A 21,356-nucleotide genomic window follows, 5' to 3' on the forward strand; every position below is an offset into this window, starting at 1 on the left:
TACTTACTGTGGTAAGAAGATTAGGGGAAACATACAGTGGTTATGAAGGAAGTACGGAAGTCTGCTGTACAGTGATTGTTGTAGCAACTTGCTTTTGTGGAGAGCAACACACAGCAATTTCTGTTGTGGGATTTAGCGCTTTGTCAGTCTCAAGAGCACTATTTTATGCTTGGGAGCTAAAATAAATGATGTCCCATAGGAATCCATATGGTTCTTTCTAGACCAATGGAACGTTGAATGTGAAGAGGCTTTGTTTGAGATGTGGAGGTCTTTGAAACACAGAGAGGAAAAAAAAACCCACCCAAAACCAGTAACTGGTGTAGATGATTCTTAATTTATGTTATAGTTAGGTATAAAGATCCTGTTAGTTGTGACATGTATATTCCTTTTGCTTTTAAAACTATGACAAAAATAACTTCTTAAATTTTGTAAAATAGACGGAGCTTTTGACTCAGGCCCTTCAGCATCTCCAGGTGTGCAAGGAGATATGGAAAGTTCTGAAATTAACAGGTAAGCTACAAAGTGTGTCTTTTCAGCACATGTAATTCTTAGTCACTGTATTCATGAAAAATACAGGGCATATGGAATTTCTGTCTCAGCCGAAGAGTGTTGAAGCAGATATATGGCAATATGATGAAAGAATTGGCAAAGACAACTACTATTTTTTGTATGTCATTGCAGGCTTTTTATTGTATAGGTGCTGTGAAGTATGGAACCTTTCAGAGTGAATTTGGGTTGATTGTTCTGTCTTAAATGTTGAGAAACTCCAAGCTTTTTGCTCTAGAGTGGAGTCACTCTAGCACTGTTTTAATGGTTTTACTAGCATCTCCCACACAGAAAGTCCTGCTACCATACTTTGAAGTGCCAAAACCCATCCTCTGTTCCCTGACTATTCCGTGTCAATTTAGGTCAGATATTACTGGAGACTGGCGTGCTTTCAGCTGACAGGTGAGATGCTGAGTGCCTGTTAGCCTAAAGGATGCATACTTCACTTTTTTGGTAGTATATTGGTAGAAAAAATTCCATTAGGCATTCCTTGTACGGCCTGTGGTTTGCTTTCTTTTCAGTTATAGGTTTGGGACGCTGTGGAGTTTCCATCATAAGATCCATTAGTATTTAACTTTTGTCAAGAATTTACTTGCTGTTTTTTCCCTCCTTAGAATTTTCAGAATATTTCAGGTTCATTATATGGCCTGGTTTTGGGATTCTCTTTGCCCTTTTTGCACTGAAGGCAAGATAACTCAGGAAGACTTCTTCCCTTTTAATTTTCCATCCTTAAAATCGCAAGGGGTTGATTATCTCAGGACAGGGACATATTGGAGTTTCTCTTCCAGAGGTTTGCGGAATGGCTGTGGCCTGGTGCTTCCGTTATGTCTTCACTAGGCCTTGGACAATGTGTGGGCAAGTGTGTTGCTCTGGAGGAAGCTGAGAATGTCCTTTAGATGTAAAAACAAAGGTCTTTGTGATAGTTCAGTAAAGGATTGTTTGGCATTTGTATAAGGTTTACACTTTCCTAGCAGTTGTACTGTTCTCCCACCCTTCTTCTGTGTTTAAGGATTTCCTGAGGGCTTTTCAAGAAAGGGGACAAGTTCTATAGAAAAAATTTGAAGCTGATGATAACTTCTTTCATATGCTGACCTTCTGAGTGGTGGCCTTCTGTTACCTTTTTTACCTGTCTATGAAAATGGCTTCCCTAGTAGCTTTTACCGTGCCTAGGAGGGTTGCATGAATGTAGACAATTACAGAGAATCCAGATTTTATTTTTTTGGGGGAGAGGGGAGGCATGATTGTTGGTGGGATTGTGCTTTGGACATCTGAGGTTTCTGTCCAAGTCTGCTTCATATTCCCACTTGCTATACTGTTAAATCTGAGAGTACCTTAATGGTTTTCCTGACTGTTGGAAGCAAAATTTACACCTTATGGTACGCCACGTGGCTTTAAGACAGTGAATCATTACAGACAGGCAATTCTGTTTCTTCTGTAGGAGATTTTGCTAAAGACCCAACAGAGACATTGCTGCTGCTTTATGAATTTGAAGCAAGATCCAAGCTGAATGATCCAACACTCCACGACCTTATGGAGTCAGTATGGGAGCAACCACAAATAGAGGTCAAGACACTAGAAATCATTGCATGTAAGGACTGCATTTGTACTTTCTTAGTTCTTCAGGTCATGAAAAACAGCCTTTGTTGCTCTTCCTGTTCATTTGGGGTGACGGGGATTATCATATATTGTGCAGCAAGCAGAAAATGGGTCTAACCTTATGTATTTTGTCACGAAGCAAAGATGCTTAGGATATCAGCAACATTAGGGGATCTGTGTTTTGAAATCCAGTATTACGTGGATGATGAACCAGAAGTTTGCTACATCCTTCCGTTTCTAGACGCTGAGACATTTGTATAGGTTGTGAGTCTGGAAAAGATTAGTCAGATAAACTTTTACAAGCTCCAAACTGGCAAAGGCCAGAGAATGACCCTAGCTGATTCATGCCCCAATACAGAAGTTTTAGGATGTGGACTTTGGATAGATACGCAGTTTCAACTTAAAGTTAGTGTAGTTAATTTCACACTTCTCTATACTGTACCATACTTTCGTCACAAATTTCTAGTCATACTTTCTTGAGAATCTAGTAGGATCCAAGGAAGTTGAGTAAAAGTTAGAACTGCCATGCCAGGTCTTTGGAGGGGATTCTGTAGGATTGCATAAACACCTCCTTGTCTCCCTTGTCTTGAGGGAGTACACACCTTGGCTTGGAAACACCATACTGACATCCCGCTCCTGCCTGATTTTTCCATCCAAACTTTCGTGTTCAAGGAGACAAACAAAATGATACTCTACTTTAGACTCTCCCGCCCAATATTTTTGGTTACTGCCCCAGAAGTAAACAGCGGTGAGAGTACTTGTAAATTATGAAATCTGCTGTGCTTGTGTCTTGTAGTCCTCGTTGATGAGGTGCACAGTGTAGCGAAGCACTAGCTTGTGACCAGCCGGGGCATCGAGGCATGAAGCAAATCTCTTTTCAGTTATTTATCACAAGGGATCTGGCAAAATGCTGTAGTTTATTTTAGTGACTAATGAGATTAAAGTCTGTCTCCAGTCATTTCTTTCTTCTTCTCTATTTTCTTTTGCTTTTAAGCATTAGCAATGGAATCTCCAGCTCGGTATCCTGTACTGTGTAAGAAAGCTCTCAAGGGTGCACTAAACCTTCACAGAAAGCAGACTGTCATTGATGCTGAGAAATTTAGGTTAGTGCTATCACATAGCTTTGCCATGAGCCTGTGACTGGAAATTCTGCCAGGGAATAAAGCCTGCAATGTGAAAAAAGTGGATTTTAGCTTATGTGCAAGGTTCTGCTTCTTGCTGGCCAACCAGTGTACCTCTCAAGTATGACTATCTAATGGATGCATTAACTGCAGTTTGTTTAGTTGGCTTATTTTCTGAAACAGTTCTATTTCCAATAAATGGATCTATTGAGGAAGGAAAATGAAAACTGGATCCTGCAGAGGTCTCTGACTGTTTCTTGTGAGGAAGGTGTTCGTTTCAAATGTTACTCTGCAGTAGTGAACTGGGTATTTCAAAGGCAATGAAGTGGAGGGGAATTAAGGGCTGAGAAGAAAGCCATGAGTTGTAGGTTAGTGATATGATGCCATAGTACATATGTGATTTATTTTGCTGGGTAACTGGTGCTCTTAACAGCTTTACCTTATAGAATCTGAAAAACAAGCTGGTGTGTGTCCTCCTCTCTCACTTGTATCCCATAAAGGAATTTTTCCTCCTTTCCAAGTTTCTTGCAGTAACCACTGGGCAAAGGCAAGTGCCTTTGCCTTTCTCACTTCACACTGAGAGAAAGACCTGTTTTCAGAAACCATGTATTTGTCACTGATTTTCTGAGGACCCTGACTGCTTATTTCTTGTTGGTGAAGTTAGAAAAGGTATTTTTTCCTAGAAAATTTTTCCCTAGAAAATATTATGTCTTTTCTTCTGTGATACTTCAGAGCCCAGCAATGAAAATAATGAAGTACTTGTTGCTCTTGGCTCTCTTTTTGCGCAGTTTGTATGAATGGGATCTGATACTAGGAAAACGCATGTTCCTGCTATAAGAATATGGGTGTATATGAGTCCACCGAGGTGGACGTGTCTGTCTGACAATCTTAGAGACATAAGTTAGTGTGCTGCTGATACTAAAAAGTAGCTGTTCGTGCACATAATATTTAATGTTTCCTCTTCTGCTGTGTTTCAATTCTCAGCAAATGCTTACATAGTTTGATTAATCTTTCTTTGCCAACTGGATTAACGGACTTGGATGCCTGTGTACTGCAGGAAGTGTGGGACTACTTTGAAGATGCTCTGAGCGTAGTCAGCAGCACAGTAAGTTGAACGGGGAAACAAGAGATTGGGAGATGATTCCGAGTACATTAAAAAAAAAATTCTCATCAGAGTGAGAATAGTTAGTAGACTGAACATTATATAGTGGTAGTTATGGAGCACCTAAGACTTCTTCAGTAAACAATGCATAAAAGATATTTATGACTGAGTTATGAATTTCCCTGGATTTTGTAAAGGCTTTTTAGAGACATTTAAGGCCAAATTTTCAGTGCCTACTTTAGAAACATCTTGAGCTAAACCATCCAGCTTTCCTCCTGTTTTCTAAATTCTTATGCTGAATATGGATTTTTAAATGCAGTTTACTTTTCCAGATCAGTTTAACGCCAGCTAAAATTTGGATACCAGTCTTGCTTTTTTCTCAGCTCTGTTTTGCTAAATGTATTTGTGAACTTGCTATGTTACTAGTTTTTCCAAATGACCTAGAACTAGATTCCTGTGCTGTCAGTACTTGTGGCACCATGTGCCTTGTTTCTGTGAGGACAGGTATATGGGGAGTAAAATCTTTCTTTCAGTAATCATTTCTGCTGCTCCTTTTAGGCCTGAAGCATAATGCTGTACAGTGAAGGCAGGTCACAGAATTAGAATTAGAATTTCAGAATGTACAGAATTAGAATTTCATAGGTAGAAATCAGTTAAGGAGTAGTCCTGTTCAGGATTAATGAAACCAATACTATGTTTCATAGCTTCATTCCATTGCATGGCTGTTTCTTTAGTCAGGTTTGAATGTATCTTTTTTTATAAAAGTGTCATAAAGATATGCTGTTGCTGGCTTCCCACAAAAAAAAAAAAAAAGAAGAATGTTTCCGCATTCATGCCTGTCTTTCACCAACGTTGTCATCTGCAACTTTGACAACATTCTTGTTGAGGGATACGAATGAGATGTTAATGTGGACTGATACTCGCAACAGCAAAGTTTCACAGTGCTGGAAGGCTTTCTTTTGCAGTCTTGCTCATGGCAGCAGGTACTAATCTCCATGCTAGGAGAAGGACATTGGGGCATCACATCAGTACATTAGCAGTTAGAAAGCTGGTCCACCACTCATGATATATACCTCCTGTTCAGAACTGGATGCTGCAGTTCTGGGCCCTCTTACTTAGGACGAGACACATCTCAAAGAGGGAAAAGAAGTCCTTCCAGCCTCCCCTTAAGGATTTGCATGGCAAATAAATAATTGCTCGTCCTTCCCTTCCCCAACTGAATCAGTGCCCCACCAGGTTCAAAGTATTGTTGGGTATTCTGGCTTCTGTTCTGCAGTTATAAGGGCAGCTTTCACTCTGGCAAGCCATTGCCACAGCGCATAGAGAAATTCTGAAGACGTAAGAACTGTTCTTCTAATCTGTAGCGAGCAACTGCCCTGCTATTCAGTACTGTGGATAAACTGGAAAGTGTCGCGGCAGCAAGTTCAGTCTGTCTGCAGATGGGCTGTTGGAAAGTGTACTTCCACTCTAGCATCATTACCAGTCGCACAGATTTGTATTTTCGGACCTACCAATAGGTAATTGCAATATGATTTACCATGTTGGAAGCTGTTTGACAGTAGTGCTGATGAACTGTGAAGTACAGGATGGCTCTGAAAGAATTGCCCTTTGCTTAGGAAAAAAAAAAAGAAACCCAGCTGCTTTCCCACTCTAAAACTAAACTCTAACGCACTCTTGACTTGTCAGGTTTAAAGTGAAGAATCTATTTTCTGATGAGCTGCTGCTTCTTGTTTGCTACTCCAGGATGCTTACCCAGAGGTGGAGATCCTTTGGTTGATGACAAGAGCGTGGAATACAGGAATATTTCAATATACTGTTGGTAAATATAAGGAAGCTGAGCAGTGGTGTGGATTAGGAATGCGTTTCCTCAATCACTTAGGATCGCTGAAGAAAAGCTACGAAGGCCATGTAAGTGTAAGCAGATGGATTTGAGGATGTGGGATTGGATGTTTGGTCTGAATTTGAGATACGGATCTGGGTGAAAAAAAACTGTAGATGATCTTTAAGGAGTTTCAGGAGAAGCATGGCACCTAAATATTTTGGGGGAGCTTGATGCTAAAGATTTTTTCAAAGTAAGGCCAGAAAAGTTTTGATAGCCTTTAGGAAGGGTAATGTAGTGTCCTTTTACTGGAAGGATCGTGTAAATGGCTGACTGGAAATAAACTTCTGTTTGTGGCCATGGGAGAACCCTTGTGCCTCGCCTGCTGTCACTGAAATCAAGGTGCTGTACCAGCTTACTTAAATCAGCTGTTGTATGAATACTTTCAAGCTTGGTTTCTAATAGAATCTGCGTTCTTATAAATAGGGTTTAAGCTGATGTGAATAAAATCATTAAAGCCCATCTTTTCCAGTGTAGCTTAGCCACTTGCTGGGAGGGAGAAATTCCAGGGCTAGTACCCCTGTAGAAAGCAACAACACTTTTTCTTGCTCTGTCACAAGCTAGCTTCTCTCTGCAGTTTTTGGCTGTTGCTTCTACCCTGATTGCAACACAGCGCAGCCTGGCTGGGGTATGCAGTTCATCGTGCATTCTCTTGTGCGCGAGCTGGGCAATCAAGAGCTGGTTGCAACTTTTATACCGTTTTAAGTACGTCTGTTAAGACAATAAGAATTGAGATCACGCCCTTCCAACCTCAGCCATTCTGTGATTCTGTGAATAGGTTTATTCACTGATGTAGGGCTCAGCTATAAACTATGCTTTATGTTAGTATAAATAAAACCACCTTTGTTAGGTTGCACTGATTTAATTATTTTTTTCTTAAACCACCGTATTTAATCTGTGCCAAAATCTTTACATCGATCTCAAATTTTAGGTTTAGAAGCTGGTGGTAGTCTCCCACCTATTCCCTTGCTTCTGTTCCCTGTCACTTTGTTGTATTATCTAGTTGAGTGGTACAACTTTATCCGTCCTTCTTGACAACTATGGTGCTTATATTCTCCAGATGATTGGTCTTTATAGTGAGGTTCTGGACAAATTGGACAGAGCAAAAGGGTTTCTTCCAAATGTAGAAGAATAATGACAGCCACGCTGCAAAAAAAGAGGACGGCAGTGTCTCCTGGAAATGTTCTGCTGAATGAAAGAGGCCGTTAGCTCTGCAAAGGCATGTGGACATGGAAGCAGTAGAAAAGAAACCAGAATCTCCTTCTTGTTGGCAATTAAGTTATGTACTTTTTAGGAAATGTTTATTGAATAAATGCAATTGTTTTCCTCGCAGGAGTAATTTTCGTTCTCTGGAGCTGTATAACAGAAATAAATACTTAATGTTTTCATGAGATGTATCTGCTGTTCTGTAACAGGTTGGTTTGAAACCAGATTTTAGTAGTTTGTGTCAGTGAGAACAATGAAAGTATTCCAAGACCAGGCATCTCCTCTGGATGTTGTAGCTGCCTTGCTACATAAATATTTATCAGATTGTTTAGTTTTCAGTCCCTTTCAGGATGGACAAGAATTCAGAGCTGTTTGCCAGTTTCACAGATGATTTAGAATAAAAAAGAGCAGGTACTATTTCACTCACAGAAAAAGCTAATGCTGTTTATAGAGTACTAACTGTAACACACCAGTCACAGTTCAGCATGAAATCCCCTCAAATCCACACAAAACCACAGACTGATAAATGGATGGATCTTACTGCAGCTGGATTGAAAAGGTATCTCCCACCTGAAATTCTGTGGGGATGGTGAGAAGCGGGGAGAGGTGGAGTGGGGTTAAGAAACATAATTACTTCTATGCAACTGTTGCTGTTTCACCAGCAGGTTCAGAAGTGAGAATAAACGTGGCCTGACTGTTGTCTTCTGTACTGTAGCACAGATGTGCTCCGTGACACCTTTTGGTGTCCTAACTCCGGGGGTCAAATTGTGGTTGCATTCCGCCTGCATATGAGCACAAGGCCACGCATCTTCCAGCACGCCCAGCCCTTCTCTGGAAGCAAGTGGAGGTGAGTGGGGCGGGAGGGAGCAACGGTGCGCTCCAAGCAAGCCCCGTGAGTGCTTGGGGAGCAGTGCTGTGGGTTCTGGCAGAGCCTGTACTTAGTATTGTAGTTTTTCTTTTCAAAAAAAAAAAGGTGCTTGGGCAAAAAGCACAGATTGAGGCTGTCAGTTGCCTGCTTAGAAGATGAGGCAGGTGTCACAGCTGGCAGATGGACACTGATTGCTTTTCAGCAAGCAGGTCCAAGGCAGGTCAAAATATATTGTCTTTTTGGGGACAGACCACAAAGACATTCGCATGATCCGTAACTGGGCATACATCCTATAAATGGATTCTTTTGCTGTTTGTTTAAGAGGATATTCAGGCACCCTGGGGAGCACGGTAACAGTCATTTCAAGTCCTCTGGTTTGCTTACTGGAGAGCTAAAAGTGTTCTGCTTATTCTTTACAAACATGACACAGAAGGCAGGGCTGATGGAGAGCAGTATCTTTCAGCTATAAGATCGTCTGGCTTGAGATTAAGTTTTATTTAATTTTGTTTTTAAAATTTAAAAATATACATTTTACTTAGCACCAGAATATTAAAGCCTATTCAGACAGAGGACAGGGCCACTAGCAGCAGGATTGTGGCTATAGAAAAGAAGGAATTGCGTTAGTTGTTGTCCATTCTGAAAGCCTGACACGGTCTGGAGGAAGAATTTGGGAGTGTGCTTAGTGCAGTGGTCGGGGCCAAGCAGTAATTAAAAAATTCAGCTGCAGTGCAGTCTCTATCAATGCTCCATGTCTGTCTTTTTTCGTAATGTGAGTAACCCAAATATTAGTGCTTTCTGCTTTTTTGTGTGCACGAGACACCTCTTTGTGTCCCATGGCTGAAGCTAGAGAGCAGCCCTCAGCTGCCCTGTCCTCGTGTCTGTCGTGCAGCTGGCTGCGGGGTCGCTTCCTGAAGGCAGGCGCACGCAGGCCCGTCAGTCAGCCGGGCATTTACAGCTACGTTAAGTAGGGACATAGTGTACTTGATGCTTTGCAGTGTGCACGGAATCATGGAATCACGGAATTTTTCAGAGCTGGAAGGGACCTCTAGAGATCATCTAGTCCAACTCCCCTGCTAAAGCAGGATTGCCCAGAGCACATCCCTCAGGACTGCATCCAGGCGGGTCTTGAAAGTCTCCAGAGAAGGGACTCCACAACCTCCCTGGGCAGCCTGTTCCAGTGCTCTGTCACCCTCACCATAAAGAAGTTTTTCCTCATATTTGATTGGAACTTCCTATGTTCCAGCTTGTGCCCATTACCCCTCATCCTGTTACTGGGAACCACTGAAAAGAGTCTGGCTCCATCCTCCTTAAACCCACCCTTTAGATACTTGTAAATGTTATTAAGGTCTCCCCTCAGCCTTCTGTTCTCCAGGCTAAAGAGTCCCAGCTCTCTCAGCCTTTCCTCACAAGGGAGATGCTCCAATGCCTCGATCATCTTTGTTGCCCTACGCTGGATTCTCTCCAGTAGTTCCCTGTCTGTCTTGGACTGGGGAGCCCAGAACTGGACACAGTATTCCAGTTGTGGCCTCAACAAGGCAGAGTAGAGGGGGAGAATGACCTCCCTTGACCTGCTGCCCACACTCCTCCTTATGCAGCCCAGAATTCTGTTGGCCTTCTTGGCCACAAGGGCACATTGCTTGCTCATGGGTAATTTACTGGCTACCCAGATCCCCAGATCCTTTTCTTCAGAGCTGCTTTCCAGTAGGTCCACCCCTAACCTATCCTGGTGCCTAATATTCTTCCTCCCCAGGGTGGAGGGGAGAACAGGGCTCCCTAAAAGGGTGATTTACACTGAAGGTGGCCACCAGGGAAGTATTGGGACTAGTGCCTGTGATGGCATGGTGCTGGTGCTGCCCGAGCCGTGCCCTGCTGGGTTTGAAGCATCCCATTGCTCTTCAGGCTCAGCGAGCCAGAACTGCGTATGGGCATGGACAGGAAGGTGCTTTGTGGAAATAGTCAAGCAGGATGCAAAGATGAAAGCAAAAATAATGGTGTTCAGCTGGAGGTTATGTATGTGTTCTTATTCCTAAGGTCTACCACGGGGCCTTTGTTGGTCGGGCTGGGGTAGTGTTAGTGTGAGCTACTTCCACTGACCCTCAGTGGTGTTTGCTTCTGGCACCCAGATGCATCCCCCAGGCTGCTGGGTGCAGAGGGCTCCTGTGAGACACGCAAAGGAGGATGGAGCTGTTTAAATTTTTCACGTAGTGCGCTCAGGGGTAATTTGGATGTCTGCGAGCTGCTGCTTTCAGATCGTTAATGCACAATGTGCCGTCTGTTTAACTAAGCAACACCTTTGAACCCATAAAAATCCAGGCCTCAAATGTCATATAAAATTCTCTTGGAGTCATGGTTTTGGAGCTGTGTGCTGCCTCACATTACTGCAGGGCCTGTCACCCATGGCAGAGGTGTCCTTTGCTGCCTGTAGTACCTCCTTGGTGCCTGCCGGGCCGGCTTTAATTATTGTTCTCAGCTCTGACTTGCACAAACACAAACAGGTAAAGGTGTCACACTGTACCAGAGGAGAAGGGCATGTTTGCCCAGTAAGTGTAGCAGGTAATTACATACCGCCGTAGAAGGCAGCAAGCATTAAAGGTGATTTTTGTCTACAGATGGAATTGTTTGAATTTTTTTCCTTGGAGATGCTCAGTTTGATTTCTTTTATGCTACAGAGTCCAGATCAGATCTGTTACAGACTCTGTTGATCGTACTTCTCGCCTCTTCCCTGCACATTTTTGCATCGTACGTTTTTATTCCAGGCTTAGTATTGACCATAGGTTTTAAGTAGGGCAAGAATTCCTCTCCTAGTTGAATCAGACCTTAATTAGCTGGCTTTCCAGTGACCATTCCCAAGAGGTAGTTTGTGTGCGATCACTCAGCTTTGCAGGTTGGTAGTGTACTGAGTTTGCTCGTGTAGGTGCAGGCTGGTCCAGTGTTTATTTTACTAGCCTAAATGTTGCTTTATGGTTCAGTAGCCCAGCTGAGGATGACTGTGGGATAGAAATCTTTTTAAGCCAGCAACAGCTGACCTGGGGGAAAAAGAATAAATATATGTATATCAGTGCTGCTCATTCCTCCCCCATCTTTGCTTGTATTGATCACTGTTTTGTTGTGGCATGGTTTCAGCTGGGTCTGGGCGCTCACCCTGGGCTGTTGGCAGGTTGCTCCAGAGGGTTGCGTTGCAGCGGAACTGTCTGGTTTTACACCATCGTGGAAGCTGCAGGGTGTGCTGGACACTTGCTCTGTAACTGCAAAGTTCTTCCTTGCTTCTGAGAGCACAAATGGATCCTCTACGGCAGTAGTTTACAAATTTCCCCCCTTTCCCTAGCCCGTATTTTATGCCCTTTTTGCCTAATCTGAGAATTTCCTAACTGTTTGGGAAGCAGCAACAGTCTGGAGGCACAAGGGAACTGCAGTGGCACTTGGAGAACGGGTCCAGGGAGAGGGTATTTTTGCCACTGAGCCACTAGGAACGTGGCTGCAGGGAACCTGCCCAGGAAAAAAAGTCCTTGCTGAGAAGAGTCTGGGTGCGGGACTGGGCAGAGGCCATAGAGCCGGAGCTGCTGAGCCCTTTCTGCCACCTCTCCCCCAGCGGCACCTGCGGCAGGAGCACGGTCTCTCCGGCAGCTTTGCGCTTGGGGTGCGCCTTGGGCTGCCTCCCACCGTACAGCTTGAGAAGGCCTTCGTTGCTGTTAGTGTGGTCGCAGCACTGAGCGTTCTGGAGAGGCAGGAAGGAAGAGGGGCTGGTCTCACCATGGGCACTGGGAACTGAAGTGATCAGGGTAATCAGAAATCAAGGTAAATTAGAAGAGGGCTGAAGCTCATTAGAGGATTGGGCAGAAGCTTTTGTCAAGTAGCCAGCAGTTGACCTGGCTGGCAGGGTCAGGGTGAGGGTTTCTGTCCTGCTCTGTGGAGACCCCCCTGCAGTGCTGCCTCCAGCTCTGGGGCATCAACAGCAGGCTGGACGGAGCTTAGGAGCAACCTGGGCTGGTGGGAGGTGTCCCTGCCCAGGGCTCTAAGGTCCCTTCCAACTCTAACCATTCCATAATTTGATGATTCAGTGAAGTGGTGCACTGGAACTAAGGGAGGAAATATGCCCATTACCCCTGTGGTGAGCCCGGCATGGCCCTGCTGGTCCCACAGTGCTCCGTGTGTCTGCCCCATTAACAGGTGCCCCACCCAAACAACTTAATGTTTTTCCTTCAGGTTAAAAAAAACCCCTGAAGTCGAACAACATGACCCTCATTTTGGAGGCAGGGGATGTAAATAAACACTAAAGGTCAGGGGGCAACCTAAGGATTCTTCAAGGCAAGAGACACCTTTAACATGATGACAACTTTACCTGCTTCACAGCAGATGATTTAGTGCTGTGATTACAGCTTGAGGAAAGCAGCTCCATGCTGCCAGGCATCATTAGCAAAAAAAGCCATATCTAAGACAGCTGTCTCCAGGTGCCTGCAAATCAGGCACCAACAGGGAGAAAATTTGAGAGAACTATTAGTAAATTCCTTTAAAACCCCTCTGCCAGTAGCCTCACAGATCCTGTGCTCCTCTGCTTAACAAGGAGCAAGGCAGTTAATTACCCAGAGCTGCAGGCAGAAGCAGACATGTTTCTCTATAGCACAAGCAGCTTATAGTCTAATTTTCCAGAAGTGTCTTAGGGCAGATTAGTTCCATGCCTGTTGCAGGCAGCTGTAGCAGGACATCTTGGGAGGGAAAAGACCCCCCCCCTCCCCTCCCCTTCACAGTGAGCCAGGACCACGCTCTGCTATTGTATGGTCCAGAAGGGCTTTGCTAAGGTCCTGGGAGGCAGAGCGATTTGTTCTTAGCCAGAAAAAATAGCTCCTTAAAAAGCTTCAAAAGAGCAAGTTCTTCTTTCCCTTCCTGCTCCCCGCACGCGTGGGTTACTCTCCCCGTGGTTGTCTCCACCTCGCAGGAGCGGCAGGATTTGAGACCAGAACGCCGTGTCCCTGTCCCTGCTGGAACCTTCACGTTTCCCTGTCAGAGCAGGTGAAGACACATCAGGGACTGTCCCAGGAGCCGCATCTGCAGAGCCACGCGCCGCACTCAGCCTTAGGGGCACTGATGCCGCGGAGGGGACAGAGAAGCCTGGCAGCCACCACGGCAGCCGTCAACTGACAACGTTCCTGTGGCGCTTTCCATCAACAACTTCATCATTCCACATCTTGGCACCACGTAAGGAAACAGTTTGATTTTTTAGGAGAGGTAATGCTAGCAGCGGATCTGCTTAGCAACACATCTTCCAGTGTTTTATGGACAACTACCCACCACAAGACTGTTGATCTGATCAGTTCAAGGAGTTTCTAAACTGTTTTATTTGTCCAATGAGCTTCAGAAACTGTGACCTGTCTGCAAACTATAGGCCTGTGCTCGCTACAACACCCCCGTTCCCCTGGAATCTCACTTCTCTTGCGTGCAGTTTGAAAGGAAAAAGACATTGAAGATTGAAAAAACAAAACCCTGTCACCTTTCAATTAGCTCAGCTAAATGCCAAAGCAAATTCAGAGAGGAATGTGTAATGATACACCATTAACCACGTCTGTCTTCCAGTGACCGCTCCTCTTCTCTGTACTTAAAGGTACCAGAAAAAGATACGAGTTGTTCTTTACAACTTCTTTCTTCTTCTCTCTGCTGTCTAAACAGCACGTTACGCTGTAAAGAGATGCTCTATATTAACTGGAATATATATTTACTTTGCTGTCTTTATATCCAGTACAGGAACAGTTCTGTAACAGCGTATGAACCCTATCATTTGATCTGCATTTGTAAAGCAAACTCCCCACAATTCAAGTCATGACCCACAATACATTTACGGTGTCATCAGACCAGTGTCAACCTGTTACAACCACCCAACAAAAAGAGCTTTTCAGTTGTTAGAGCTGTAAATAAGCCCACTTCCTCTTTTTTTTTTTTAATTTCCTTTTCGGCAAGTTCTCAGTGACTACCTTCTACTAAAAAAAGCAATTTTATTTTTTTTTTTTTTAAAACCACTGTCAACACTTAAGTCTGCTGTGGAGAGACGGTAGCAATAGTTGCTAAGATCAGCACCAAAAAACCTGGCAGACAATGAAGGACTCTACAAGAAGGTCTCAAAGACAGCGTTCTTTGCAACTCTCTGTTTATTAAAAATATATGTCTCCTTGGAAGAAACACTGGTAACCAACTAGTGTTGTCATGATCGATTCGATACTGTCAGCTATGCCATGGAGTACATCAGCTTTTTCTCCATGTGACTTGATAAGAGGGAGACAGGCTATTACCAAAAAAAAAAAAAAAAAAAAAAGAAAAAAAAAGAAGAAGAAAAAAAGAGACAGGAACGGTGTGACTAGTATCTTAAGGACTTTTTGTTTCACTTACTCCACTTCTCCAGGGGCAGTTTCTAGCAGCCGTAGCAGGACCAGCAGGGCAGGGGCTGGCTGCCCAACGGGAACCCATTCCCAAAGTTCGCTCCTTCAGGGTCGCTCCCACTGGCAGCGGGATCCCTCCGGCCCTCCACCGCCCCTGCGGCCGTGTCTCTCCTGCGGCACTGTCCCCCACTGCTCTCTGTCCCAGAAGGCGGCTTGGCCCCCGCAGGGCTCCGTGTGATGCAGGAGGAGTGAAGACAGCTTCTCAGCAGACGGTACTCGTACAGTCTCCCAGCCGTTGTCGTTCACACTGAAAACTGTGGCCCGCGTGCACCGTGCACCGACACAACTGTGACATTCGGGAAAGGGGACCAGCACCCGTGCCTTCACTTATCTCTATAAAATAGGGTGAGGGAGAACGGGCCAAGACTTACCTGCTGGTGCTCGTGTGATGACCTCCTCTGTTGCTGGTGCTTGGCACTGGGTCTGAGAAACAGCATTTGGCAGTTCTTTGTAAGGTGGGAACGCTCTTCTGCCTGCACCGTGCGTACCCAGCAACACAGCTCCTTCTGAAAGGCTTCCCCCAGGCTCCACGCAAGGCTCTGGTCCCATGGAGGAGCCCCATTCAAGCACAGAAGCCAAAGTGTCCTTAAAGACAGACCACGTCTCAGCTTAGGGCCAACTGTCTCAGCACCAACTTGAAAAATCCCCGGGGGCAGCAGGCGGGTGCAGCTCCGCATCCCCTGCCCCTGCAAGCACAGGGCACCCAGTTCGGTGTTCTAAGGTGACCTTGAGAGAGGGAGTGGAGCCCCATTTCAGAAAGAGGATTGAGGCAGAGATGTCAAGAGACTGAACCCACAAGACAGACACGCCGAGCCCCAGCGCCCCGAGCGGCAGGCGAGGTCCCCGCTGTGCTGGGACGGCTGCCACCACCACCGCGTTCGGCGTGGAGCAGGGCAGAGAGAGAGGGAGGAAGTTTTTCAATTCTGTTACTGATTTGGAAAAGTGTGAGCGTCCATCCAAGGCACAGCTGGGGGCTTTTCCTGCCCGTGGCTCACGCAGAAGGGAATGCCAGCGTGCTGCCGCGAGCCACAGTGGGTCATTTCCCCTGCACCCACGGGTACAGGGGCAGGCCAGCATCCCAGGTTTTCCATAGCAACACAGGCCAGCGAGTACATTTGTTCCATGTGGCCGGTAGAGTATTTCCTAACTAAACACCGCAGATCTAGATTCTATTTACAATTAAGCCAGCTTAAAAAATAAGTTAAAAAAAAAAATGGATTTTATACCCATTCAGTTCATTATTAACAAGAGAAAAAAATGGAATAATGGGGGGGAAAAAAAACCAAACAAAAACCAAAAAAACCAACAACACAGTGACACAATATGGTTTTGGTTTAAAATCAGCTTAAAAAAATAGAACCAAAAGGAAACCTCTCATGCAAACACATAAGGTGGTGTGTAAAACAATGTGCAATTTAATATGTAGCATCATCCATTCTCTTGCTCTGCAGCCTCCTGCTCAGTCTCTGTCTCTGCCAGCCGCGCTCGTGGCGGCTGCTGCTCCTTGCCGTGTTACTCTGGACCCCTGGTCCCTCCTGCGCAGGCAGCATACCAGTCTCTGCTCTGCCTCGCAGACCCGGGGCGGCGGGCAGGAGGCTGCCCCCACGGGAGACGCTTCCCAAGCACCTGGTACCGTTTTGAGCTCTTCATGCCCAAGTGGACTCCCTACGCCCAGCCGTTGGGACAGAGAAACTGAAAGATCCTTGCAATAATACAATACCTTTTAAGAGAGGTCCCTCAGGTTTCCTAGTCCACATACATATATATATATATAATATATATATAATATCTCTCTCTATATTATATATAAATTACATATACAGATAAATAAAAAGCTTTCTGCTGCCTTTCTGTCGCACTGTTCAGAGCTGCTAGACAGTCACACTTGGAAAAATGCCCCTGGAGCTCTGATACTAGCTCGTGTGCCCAGAGTCCATTGGCTCACTTGTTTCTTACGTTAGTCCTTAGCTGCCTCCTCCCATCTTGATTCTTGGTTTAGTTAATAATAATAATAATAATAATAATAATAAAAAACGACCTTGAACGGATTCTCATCTGTCTCTAATGGAGCAGTGGGAAGGTCCATGCAGGAACGGTGGGAACAGTCACGTGATGAATGAGTTCATCCCAACAAAAGAAACAGGACTAGAAAAACTCAATTTTGCGACGATCTAAAAAAAGGGGGCAGGAATAGTTTTCATATCCCCCCTCCTTGGGGCAGAGGGCTCGGGTGGGGTGGGACTTCGGAGATCTTCTGCTCACAGGGTAGCAGGTGGAGGACATCTTCAGAGTTTCTCTGGGGACGGGACCCAGATGTAGTGCCCGGACTGGTCCTCAATGATCTGTTTGATTTTGCTGTAAATCTCTTCAAGAGAGTCTCCTTGTACGATGGCTGGAAGAGGAGAGAACAGGCAAGACCATAAGCATCAGGCAGGCATGGTAGGTGCCTTCCCCACCACCGGCTACGGGAAAGGCCTTCAGTCTGCACTGAAGGGGCCGGTGTGGCACGGCCGGCAAATTAATGAATGAGACGACCCATGTCGAAGGAGCTGTAGCAGGCGCGCGATGACACAGAGGGTTAACCCAGTGTGTCCGAGGGGATTAGTGAGAGCTGGCAGAGTTCCTCCCGAGGTGCTGGTCGGGTTCTGCACAGCTAATCAGCTTTGCAAACCCTGTCGCGCCGAGGCCGCGGGCAGCCAGCCCCGCAGCTGCTCTGCCGCCGGGAAGCTGCGGGTGGATGAGCCGGTGCGTGTCGAACGCCTGCCCCAAAGGGCCGGATTCGTCCGTCCCCTCTGGTCGGCTGCAGAGGGCTCCTCGAGTTCATGCTTCCTCTGCTGGGGGGTGGGAATCCTAGCACTGTCAGCCTCAAAAAGGCCAGCTTACGGCCAGCGCTGCCAGCAGTAGCTCTCGCCCAAAGACCAGCGAGGGTCTCGCTGCTTAGTATGGACACAACACAACACAAGGTCCTACATCAGAGGGGGATGATGCACTCGGAGGACCAAAGCTCTCTGGTATTTCAGCCTGCGCCTGCCGCCCAGCCAGGCCCATCCCCCAGCACCTCTCTTCCCTCATTACAAGTTCTGGCACAGAACTCGCTCCAGTGACCGTCTCTTTGCCCATTACCCATTTCTTTCAACAACGGGTTTCAGCCAAGAGTGTTCCTTCCCCAGGTCGACTGCAAACTGGCTGTCCAGGCACGCCATGGCATGCCGAGGGTCTGGCAAAACCGTGGTGTGCATCCTTTGCGCTCTTCCTGGAAGAGCGGCCAGCAGCTCTGGGGAAAGCTTTTACCCTGTTTGCGCCCGCACATTTGCTCAGCTGAGATCTGTTTGTGGAAAACGTTCCGTTTGGGATTTTTCCCGGTAGCTGTTGGGTGGTAATACAGGATTTGGCAGGGTTACCGCTCCTCAGCTTTTGAAGAAACAGTTACTGCACTGGAAGAAAGATGGAAGACCAGTTTCTCTGCCTCTTCGCCTGCCCGTGATTTTCCGGGATTAATCATGTTACAAACATTAGTTCCTTAATGCACAAGGATGCCTGTGTCATGAGCAGCTCATCTCCGCAGGAGCAAAGTGCCAGGCAGCCCCTGACTGGCTCGGCAGCAAAGACTACTTAGGAAGCCAGCCAAACTTCCAGTCTTTTTTTGGGAGATGTTTTGTAATAACTCCGGACAGTCTCCACCGTTTAGGTCACTGATTTTTTAATCTTCCCTCTTTAAAAATGACTCTCTTCTCTTTTTGACAACGTTCACCTTTCCCGTGTGCAAGGGAGTTTTATTTCCTGGAGCCTCGTAGCACTCTGAACCCATGCTGCGCCTACCCTGCCTGGGGATTTTCTTCTTTTTTTTTTTTTTCCCCTTATTTTGTGATTATTAAAGTTGGCGATAAGCTTTCCCAAACTCAGAAAATCCTGCCTGACAACTTGTTTCCTTCTCTAGAGCTGGTTTACTCTTATCCCCCGATCTTGGAGCAGTCCCTTTGCAGAGCCCTGCTGGCAAAGTGCCCTTTCTTTTTCGCTTTGATGAAGCTGGACATTTTCCCATGACCCTGCAGTAAGACAGTGCTGGGGGAGAGGTCACAGCTGCCAGCCCCCAAAATAAAAGGAATCGGATACAAGCCTGCTCAGGACACTCACCTGTAAAATACTCTCCAAACTCTTGCTCAAGTTTCATGGCTTTGTCAAAGACCTTGTTGGCCTGTTCATACGTCTGTCTCCGGTTCATCTCCCTGCCGTGTACAAAAAAAAAAAAAGAAAAAAACCACAGAAACTCAGCTCTTTTTCTAAGCAATGAACAGAAGGAAAAATATCCCCCGGAGCCGGGGTGCCTGGGAAGCCTCTGCACACTGTGAGTGGAAGCTGCCCAGGACCCAGCTCTCAAAGGCAGGCCCCGTCCCCACTCACTCTTCGCTGCCTCGGCATTTCATCTCAGCTTCCGACAGTTCTCCCCATCGCCACCCCCGCTTCTGCAGAGCACAGCAGGGGACTCGCACCCAGACAATCCTCTGAATTTGTAAGACCGCTGCAGAAGTCTCCCTGCTTTTCCAGAGCCTGTCACCACCCTCCTTGCGTAAGTTCCCTCATCTTCATACAACACCCAAAGAAGCAATTCCACCCCTTCTGGCTTGAGAAGGGCTTGTCCCAGTCCCCTCAGTGCCAGCAGAGTCTCCTCTGATCTGAAAGTCCATCTCTAGCTATCAAATCTCCTCTCAGACCATATTCTGTGCTGCTCGGAGGAGTTGCAAGCTCAGCTTTCACGTCCTTTCCATCCCGCACTGCCCAGGGCCGGGAGCAGCAGGACAAGCAGAAGGTCCCCCTCAGGCACATGGGAAACGTCCCCTCTCTCTGCTCCCCGGGGCTGGCCTGGCTCAGCCACCACCCAGCTGCCATCCACCGCTGCGAGCAGTCGGCAGCGAGCCTGTTCGGACACGGGGCCCAGGTGAGCAAGTGACATCAGGCACATTGGGGAGCGTTTATAGATTTGCCGCGGATAATCCTCTTTGGGGCAAACTAAGGGCTTCAAGCCAGAGCGATCCACGGGGCCTGGATGCACCATGGCAGCAGATGTGGAGGACACCACTGGGACAGCAGTGGGCCCAGCTCCTCTTGACAAGGGACAAGTTCAGCACCAGCAGCAATCCCCCCTGCTTTCTAAAAAACAGAGGCAGCAGACAGACAGACAGACAACCCCCCGACATGCCAGAGCTGCTCACCCTGGAGAGGCACAGGACATGGCCTTGCACTTACATGAGAGCTTCGATGGATTTTGGTTTGATGAAAATGGCAATGGGATAAAGTTGTGCTTGTTGCAACCTCTTGATAGCATTGCCAGACACGTCCAGGATGCAGTGTTTCCCCTGGAAAGGAGACGATGGGGATCAGACCTACCCACACAGTCTACTCCACGCAGAAAACTGCTTGCTCATACAGATGTGCCGACAAAGGCGAGGAGCCGCAGAGATGAAACACCACTCTGAGACACGAGCCAACTCCCAGTGGCCTTACGTTCCTGCCTGCTTAGGACAGGACAGCAGCAGGGCAAAGGGACTGAACCTGTCTCCGAACACGTGAAACAATTTACAAGCCCTCGCTACGCCCCAGTACTCCTCTGGAGGGAACGCCACTGCCTCGAGAAGGGCAGCCGGGCACTTTGGCCCTGCGAGCTGCTGAGCACGAGGCTGGTGCCGCCACCGCCGGGCTCTCGGGTGGAGTTTGGGTGACAGAGGAGCGACACTGAGGTGGAGTAACGCAGCTGGGAAAAGCAGCCACGTGGCTTGGCAGGACTCCGGAGGGAGGAGAGGCTCGAGCCACGCTTGCTTAATGTGGTTACAGCCATTTGTTAACAAAACGGGGCGAGGAGGGGAACTGCCGACCGCGTCTGGGCTCAGGCTGGATGCGTCCCAGTCCCAGGAACGCCACCCAACACTCACCCTCTCCGCCACTGCCCGCACTGACTGAATGCTGGTCCCGTAGAGGTTGTCATTGAACTGCCCAGCCTCTATGAACTTGTTGTCCTGGATGTCCTTCTCCATTTGCTCACGGGATACCACGAAATGGTAGTCTTGTCCGTCCACCTCGTTCTCGCGCCGAGGTCTGGTGGTGTCTGGAGGAGAGTGGGCATCGTGAGCAAACCCAGCCAGATGCACCCCACACCTCCTGGGGGGAGAGAACCCACCCGTGCTCCCGGCCCCCTCCCCACACCTGCGAGTGCAGGGCCACCGCTACCCACAGCCAGGGCGCCAAGCGCCAGCCAGGACTTACGTGGCACACAGGAACCAAACTTGTGTGGGAATTCGGAGATGAGATCGTCGTTAATTCGGTCCTTTGTCGGCCCCAGGATGATCACCGGCCTCGCATAGTGAACTGTGAACAAGAGCCACCACCTGAGGCCCTGTCCACACTGCGGGCAGCTGACCCCACTGCGCTTTTGGCATCAACCTGCCCTCTCCCTGCTGGCAGTGGGTGCTCCTGCTCACACAGGCACCCAAAGGTGCTGCCTCCGTGTGCGTTTCTCTCCTCCTGGTCATGGTCAACATCTCCTTCCCGTCTGACCCAAGCCATCTGTGCAGCCCCGGGGAAGGTGCTGCGGGTCTCCCGGGTCATGGATCAGCAAAGC

The 21,356-nt window shown here is 47.1% G+C and overlaps 2 protein-coding genes across 15 annotated transcripts in view; one reads left to right on the forward strand and one right to left on the reverse strand.

Annotated features, from left to right (window-relative positions):
- TEX11 (testis expressed 11) overlaps positions 1-16,073 on the forward strand; it is a 43,287-nt gene extending 27,214 nt beyond the window's left edge. The window contains exons 22-28 of the mRNA XM_063345880.1: positions 438-510; positions 1,985-2,134; positions 3,137-3,245; positions 4,248-4,368; positions 6,109-6,273; positions 7,305-8,297; positions 13,252-16,073. Of these exons, the coding sequence (XP_063201950.1) occupies positions 438-510; positions 1,985-2,134; positions 3,137-3,245; positions 4,248-4,368; positions 6,109-6,273; positions 7,305-7,379 (693 nt within the window). The 3' untranslated portion in view covers positions 7,380-8,297; positions 13,252-16,073. The remainder of the gene's footprint in view (positions 1-437; positions 511-1,984; positions 2,135-3,136; positions 3,246-4,247; positions 4,369-6,108; positions 6,274-7,304; positions 8,298-13,251) is intronic.
- Positions 16,074-16,135: 62 nt separating this feature from the next.
- The window catches only part of DLG3 (discs large MAGUK scaffold protein 3), a 79,377-nt gene continuing 74,156 nt past the window's right edge, over positions 16,136-21,356 (reverse strand). For 13 of the 14 annotated variants that reach the window (XM_063345867.1, XM_063345869.1, XM_063345866.1 and 10 more), the window contains 5 exons: positions 21,002-21,103; positions 20,671-20,843; positions 19,988-20,097; positions 18,878-18,969; positions 16,136-17,135 (listed from right to left, as the gene is read on the reverse strand). In XM_063345867.1, the coding sequence (XP_063201937.1) occupies positions 17,029-17,135; positions 18,878-18,969; positions 19,988-20,097; positions 20,671-20,843; positions 21,002-21,103 (584 nt within the window). In that variant the 3' untranslated portion in view covers positions 16,136-17,028. The remainder of the gene's footprint in view (positions 17,136-18,877; positions 18,970-19,987; positions 20,098-20,670; positions 20,844-21,001; positions 21,104-21,356) is intronic. The other variant, XM_063345865.1, reaches the window with a different exon arrangement.

The sequence above is a fragment of the Chroicocephalus ridibundus genome, chromosome 9 (genome assembly GCF_963924245.1).
Source record: "Chroicocephalus ridibundus chromosome 9, bChrRid1.1, whole genome shotgun sequence".
NCBI classification, from domain to species: domain Eukaryota; kingdom Metazoa; phylum Chordata; class Aves; order Charadriiformes; family Laridae; genus Chroicocephalus; species Chroicocephalus ridibundus.